Source organism: Nelumbo lutea, chromosome 2 (genome assembly GCF_056320005.1).
Source record: "Nelumbo lutea isolate HS-2025 chromosome 2, American lotus-T2T, whole genome shotgun sequence".
In the NCBI taxonomy this organism is placed as follows: domain Eukaryota; kingdom Viridiplantae; phylum Streptophyta; class Magnoliopsida; order Proteales; family Nelumbonaceae; genus Nelumbo; species Nelumbo lutea.
Genome location: NC_142685.1, coordinates 26,604,361 through 26,611,300, shown reverse-complemented (window position 1 = coordinate 26,611,300; position 6,940 = coordinate 26,604,361). Strand labels below are relative to the sequence as shown.

General features: G+C 41.1%; 1 protein-coding gene across 1 annotated transcript; it reads left to right on the top strand.

Annotated features, from left to right (window-relative positions):
* The first annotated feature begins 471 nt into the window (after nucleotides 1-471).
* Nucleotides 472-2,136, top strand: LOC148869379 (putative sugar phosphate/phosphate translocator At5g25400). The gene has a single exon (XM_088968346.1). The coding sequence runs from the start codon at nucleotides 720-722 to the stop codon at nucleotides 1,767-1,769; it is 1,050 nt and encodes a 349-aa protein (XP_088824472.1). The 5' UTR covers nucleotides 472-719; the 3' UTR covers nucleotides 1,770-2,136.
* The last annotated feature ends 4,804 nt before the right edge of the window (nucleotides 2,137-6,940 follow it).

The following is a 6,940-nucleotide window of genomic DNA, read 5'->3' as shown; positions in this document are numbered from 1 at the left end:
TTTTGCCTGTCTCGTGCTTGACTCCGAGAGGAATGGAGAACCCCGACTTTGCCCCACCCTGCTCCGGTCATTCTTATTTGCATCCTTATTAGTTAATTAATTTTTTATTTTCTAAATCTATCTGCAACTATTTTATATTATGTAGTATAATATAATATATACTAGTATATATTAATAATTATATATTACGTTTTTATAATATAATCGGGGCAGGGTGGACAAATACCATCCCCGCCTCGTCCCCGACCCCAGAATTTTGGGTTTTCCCCGAACCCGCCCTGAACCCCGATTAATGGTTAAAAACCCATCCCAATTGGGGCGAGCCCACAGGTACGGGTGAAATTACCGGCACATTGACAGCCCCATTTTTATTTAATGAAGGGAAAGTCATTCGTTTGGAAAAAATCGCTAATGGGCCCATCTAAACAGTAAGCCCATTAGCCCATCCAAGTCCCCACCCCTACTTAACAACATTTCCAGTTTTCTGCATCCTCCAAACAACTTCCCCTTCCAGTCTTCGTTTCCCCCCATCTCTCTCTCTTCTCTCGGGGGCCAGAGAAATAAAACTCAATAGTCTTCTTCAGAAGACAAAAACAAACAGCTATAGATTGACCAGTTCTTCTCCCCCTCTTATCCTACACCCTCCCGAAGTCCTGATCTCTACTCGCTTCATTCCATCGCCTCATCAGTCAGTTCTTGGTCTAGGGTTTTCAGAAGCAATGGGGAAGGGGGCATCTCTGAGCGAGAGCGTCGTGAAGAAGATCTTGCTATCCTACGCCTACGTTGGGATATGGATCTTCCTCAGCTTCACTGTCATCGTCTACAACAAGTACATACTTGACAAGAAGCTCTACAACTGGCCCTTCCCCATCTCCCTCACCATGATCCACATGGCCTTCTGCTCCTCCCTCGCTTTCCTCCTCGTTCGCGTCTTCAAGCTTGTCGAGCCCGTCTCCATGTCCCGCGATCTCTATGTCTCCTCTGTCCTCCCCATCGGAGCTCTCTATTCCCTTAGCCTCTGGTTCTCTAACTCCGCCTACATCTATCTTTCCGTCTCCTTCATTCAAATGCTCAAGGCCCTCATGCCCGTCGCCGTCTATTCCATTGGTGTCCTCCACAAGAAGGAGAATTTCAAGTCTGAAACCATGGCCAACATGGTTTCCATCTCCTTTGGTGTTGCAATTGCCGCTTACGGTGAAGCCCGCTTCGATAGCTGGGGCGTAATTCTCCAGCTTGGCGCCGTCGCCTTCGAAGCAACGCGTTTGGTCATGATCCAGATCTTGTTGACTTCTAAGGGAATCACTCTTAACCCAATTACTTCTCTTTACTATGTTGCTCCGTGCTGCCTTGTCTTCTTGTTTGTCCCGTGGGTGCTCGTCGAATTTCCTGTGTTGAAGCAGACGTCAAGCTTTCACTTTGATTTCTTGATCTTTGGGACCAATTCGTTCTGCGCCCTTGCATTGAATCTTGCCGTGTTTTTGCTTGTTGGGAAGACCTCGGCACTCACCATGAATGTTGCTGGAGTTGTGAAGGACTGGCTATTGATTGCATTCTCATGGTCGGTGATCAAGGATACTGTGACTCCAATTAACTTGTTTGGGTATGGTCTTGCCTTCTTGGGTGTTGCATATTACAATCACTCAAAGTTGCAGGCGCTTAAGGCGAAGGAAGCGCAGAAGAAGGCAACGCAGGCGGATGAGGAGGCTGGAAGACTGCTGGAGGAGAGGGAAGGAGAAGGTTCCAGTAGGAAGACCGATTCACAGGCTTGATTCTATAGTTTATTCAGATTTTTTTTTCTACCCAAAATTTGAGGGAAAAGAAAAAAAAAAGAGAAAGAAGGACGGGAAGTGGGTTGTCTCATTCAGATGGATTTTGAAGAGGGTTAGCGATTTGGGGAATGTTTTTTGGGTTTTCTGCTTCTAGTTATTCGTTGTTAGTTTATGGCGGTTACTTCCGGGGGATCGAGATTAATGCTTGTCTTCTACATTGCTAATTCCTGTATTTGAGTAGAGAAAGAATCTCAGAGGTCCTCTGTCTTTTCCTTTGTTTCCACTAACTTCTTAATCCCATGTAGGAACTCATCCTTCTCCTTTATGCTTATTTTATTAATATGTGCTGCTTCTTATTTGAATTGTATCCTCTTTTTGTACTGTAAACTGTGGTTTCCTTTCACATATCATAGATATAGAAAATAATGCTTTACCTGCCTGTCTTTTAAGGCTGTTTGTTGGATGGCGATAGCATCTTCTTAAGTTGTTTTTGATTTTATGAATAAGCCAAGGGATTTCCTTTCAATTGGGGGAAACGAGTTCCAGAAGCAGAAGATTGTGTTATGGACATTAATATTTTCAGAAAATCAAAATAGTAGAAGCCTAACTGATTTCTGAGATGAAAATACAGGATGGTCCACTGGAATATGCAAAATGAGTCGCATGGCTTTGCTCCAATTTTCTCCTGTGTGGTGGTATTTCATCATCATCATCATCCATGTTTTATCCCAACTATATGGGATCGGCTACAAGAATCCTGTTTTACCAATCAGTTATATTTAAAACCATATCCACTGTTAAATTATTAGTGTTTAAATCATTTTTTACTACTACTCGTGTCATTTTTTATTTATCCTTGACTCTTCTAGCCCTTTCAACTTCAAACAAACCACTTCTTCTAACTGGAGCTGTTGTACTTTTTGTCAAGCCCTCGTGATCCTGATTTGTTTCTTGTGTATTGGTATTTACTACATTAAATTGCTTGAGTTGCTTGACATCCCTCATCAAACCCATTTTCTTGGCTGTAAATTGTGTGGGGTTGGGGGGGGGGGGGATTACTTTTGAAGCAGACATCCAAATCATGTTCATGTGTACCTGTTATGGTTAGTTTAATCCAATTAAGCTTCATTAGAGCACTGTACTTAAGATTTGCATGCTCCCCTGTTCAGATGCAAGGAATTATGAATGATACAAGATTTGCATGCTCCCTTATTCCGGAAAGTGGCATCTGTCTTTTCTTAATACATGGCTACTGAAGGGAAATAAGGCTTCACAAGTTATAACAGCCAAATTTCAAAAAACTTGACCGAGGGGTCACCATTCACCCACTTTTTACCAAACATGACAAATAAATGTGGTTTTGACACCCTGTCCGTGATCAGAATGGCTTGGCCTTGAGACAAGTTCAGGTACCTACATTCTTCTGGACAGAGGGCGATGAATCCCTATCTGCTGAATGAAAGTCTGTAGACAATGTTCTGAAAGTGGGGAAGGCTTCTGAGATGTAGGTGAGGTGCAGTAAATGAGAGTAAACTTTGGCCCTTCTGAGATGTAGACGAGGTAAAGTAAATGAGACAGTCACCACCTGCATGGCATGCTTCTGGGTAATCTATAACATTATTAATCAGCCTGAAGTAGTAGTTAGCACTTAGCAGCATTTTCTTTGTTCCATGTGTTTTACTTTCAGAATTACTCGCTTTCCGTCAATTAACCAGTGAACCGAAATCCTGTGTGCTTCTTCCAACCATCACCCGGATTGTCTTTTCCCTTCTATCCTCAAGCCATGAGTTTTGTTTGGTAGAACAAACTAACTAGTCAATTCCTCTGACCAACAGCTGGAATCTTAGCTTTTCACTGCTAAAGATAATAGTAGATAGAAGAGCCACCATGCAACAAGTGCATTTGTATGATTAGTTCGCCTTTCTGCAGGCAATTCCTCTCTGTGGTGTTCTCATCTGTCTCTAAAATTTCTGTCCCACCCAATTAAAATCGAACACGTCACTCTCCTTCTCTCTTACATTTCAAACGGACGAGTCCAAAATCCAAACCTAACGGCATTGTACTCCAAAAATTATGAATTCAATTAAACCCTCCCGCTTCTTTCTCTTTTTTCATTCTTTCTCTCTCTTTTCCTCCTTCTCAACCGTCCCTACACACTACACAGCACCGAGCCTATGAAAATATTCAGGAATGAAGCAATTTGAAGAAATGACCAGGTGGAGATCTTGAGCTTCAGAAAAAAGCCATCAATTTAGACCTAAAATTTATTTATGGGAATTTCATGCAGTGGATTTGAACTCCAAGAGAAAGAGAAAAATAGATTTATTTAAGAAAAAAAAAATTCTTTAAAATTTTTGGATTGAGAAATTCATCTAGCTGATCCCTAATACAGAAGGGCGAGGAAGAAGAATAACAAAACATCACTATTCAAGCTTTTAAATCTAAGTTTTACGATTATATATTCATCGACCTAAACGATAAAAAAATCTCAAGTTTCAAATCCGGGCCTGCGTAGGCTGAAATACAGTAGGTGCTTAAGGAGCTTCACTCGTCATTGAAAATCCTTGCCGGAGAAGAAGAGGGTTTTCTCCTCCCTCGCATCATTTCTCTTTTGTCAAAAAGCGATGAAAATCTAGCATCATTTAAGGTCGTATCATTGAAGAACACCCGTTCTTTCTGGTTTTGGTGTGACCCGTTCCTGACTTCATCAGCATTGACGATGAGTTATTTTCGACATCGAGAAGGGCAATGCCATGGCACCCTTTTTTCTCTCAAAATGGTTGCTTAATCTTGCAAGAGTCCGCCGTTAAAACTCTCGCAGAGTTCAAGAAAAATCTTAGAAGAGAGAAAGAGCCAGAGAAGTGGCGGTTCCAGAAGCGAGGGTTGCAGCGGCATTTTTGACGGCAGTGTTGTATGGTCGGTGGAGATTTGGGCACTCATGGGGGCAGTTCAATGCTGTGTAGGGACGGTGGGGAGGGAGGATTAATTGGATTTATAAAATTTTGGACTTTGGAGTAGAGACTGCTGTTAGCTCTGGACTCCGTCAATTTGAAAGCCAAGAGGGAGAGGGTGGGACAGAATTCTGTGTTTGGTCAAATCCAGAATTCGTTCACCTGAGTTGGATTGAGGTATTTCTTCCAGATGATGTGTTGCTTTTGACAGCATTAATGGGCAGTTGACGGTACATGTAGGCAGTAAACTGCCAGTTACATTTTTAGTTCTCTCTGTGGTTAATGATATCCTAAATCATCCATGAATAATAAACAGACTGGTTTCTGAAATTATGTGCACATACTCTCAACAGTGCATTCAGTGGGTTTGAGCTTCCACTCTGGACAGTGAATGCTTATAAGACGACAGTTTCCTTGTTCCCTTATTGTTCTATAAGCCGTTAAAAGCCAGGAACAAAATATGTTAGGTTTTTTGGTACCTTCTGTCGGTTTTGGGAATGATCCGGGGTAAAAGTAAGTAGATGGGAAATTCATGGACTAAAATCATTCGTGGGTACTAAACTCTAAAGATGGTTGCTCTCCATTAGAACCATTCCAAGGACAAGCACAGCTGAGCTGCAGTCAAGAAAGAGACGCTTGGCTCATTTATTCTACTAAACCCTTTTTTCTACATGTTTATAGGGGGATATCTCTGAGCATTACCCTCAGGCCTCGCACAGACTTGTCAATTCCAGCTTCTAGCAGTTTAGGGGATCGCTTGGCTCATTCATAATTCTGAACTGCATGATGAAAAATTCGCAACTTTTTACTGAAATTCATCATCTGATTTCTGGAGTCCACTAAGCCCAGAAAATACAGAAGCTTGCCCTTTTTTTTGTTCTGACAGTTGTTGAGAATTCAAAATTGCAGTAAAACTCACTTTACTTGAGGGAAAGAATTCTCTCTGTTTGTAAAAAGGGCTATTACCCAATGTTGGAAGTGGTGGACCATATACTGATATCCATACCTAACCTTTGGCTGTTCTGCACCAAATGGCCGCTCTCAGACTGAAAAGCCCATGTTCTCAAGCTTGTTCAATGTCGACCCGAAATTTTATGGTCACAGTCACACCAAGCGATGGGCCTTGAGGAAGACAGTCTTCTCTTCTCTGCAGCGAACCGGCATCTACCCATCCAGTGAGCTCATTTTGTACGACATCTAGGCACAACAGTGAATTCAGATGCATATATAATTGCAATCCATCCTACCATTAACTAGGTAGGTTTGTATTAAAGGAAAAAAAAAGAACATGTTTATATTGGTGTGGTGGGGTTTACAATACTCCTTTGATCTAATAAATTTACAAACTATTAACAAATGTTGCAAGAAAGATAACGGTTGTGGTGTCCATTCGTATTGCAACAGTTAGCATGACTGAAGCGTGGACCGCTCTTGAAGCTCACAAAATGGCTAGAAATATGGGTGTGAGAGAGTTATCATCCAAGGAGATTCACTGCTGATAATCGAGTGCCTACAGAGGAAGATTGACCCATCATGGAGAATCAGGAAACTGATTGAAGAATGTGCTTTCATCAACGGGGTCCATGGGTTGCAGGTTTCTTATAATTGTGTGATTGGTGAAGCTAATGAGGCAGCTGACTGGTTAGCCAATGTTGGTAATTCTGTTGAATTCTTAGGTATGTGTTTGGTATAATTTCTTTTTATTTATTAAGTGTTTGTATTTGATTTGTTTGTAAAACTAAGAAAAGTAATGAAGAAACCGTTTATTGACAAGTAGGCGTCACTAGACACTATTAGGCACCATATTAGCATAACAGTGAATAAATGTTTAACGTTGGGAAAAAGGTTAAAATGAATCTTTACTCAACGGTAAACATGCATATAAATCAAAATCAGCTTTTCGAGAGTCTTTATATACACAGATCAACATGATGGGCTAAATATTAAAGTGACACTATGTGACAGCATTTATTAAAAAAACACCCACAGTTCCAAACACTGCCCTAGATCAGTCTAGATGTTCTTGGTTGTTTGATTATATCTATTTTTTATGCTTGATGGGCCTGCTACCCTCCTATAGACCCGCTTCTTTTCCATTAAAAAAATGGTAAAACAAAAAAAACCGGCTAATTTGCTTAAAATTTGTGAAAATTGTCAAATCCTGTTGCTTGGGCCATTGATAACTTGAGGTTTTCACATTTAAGATTTGGGCCTAGATTT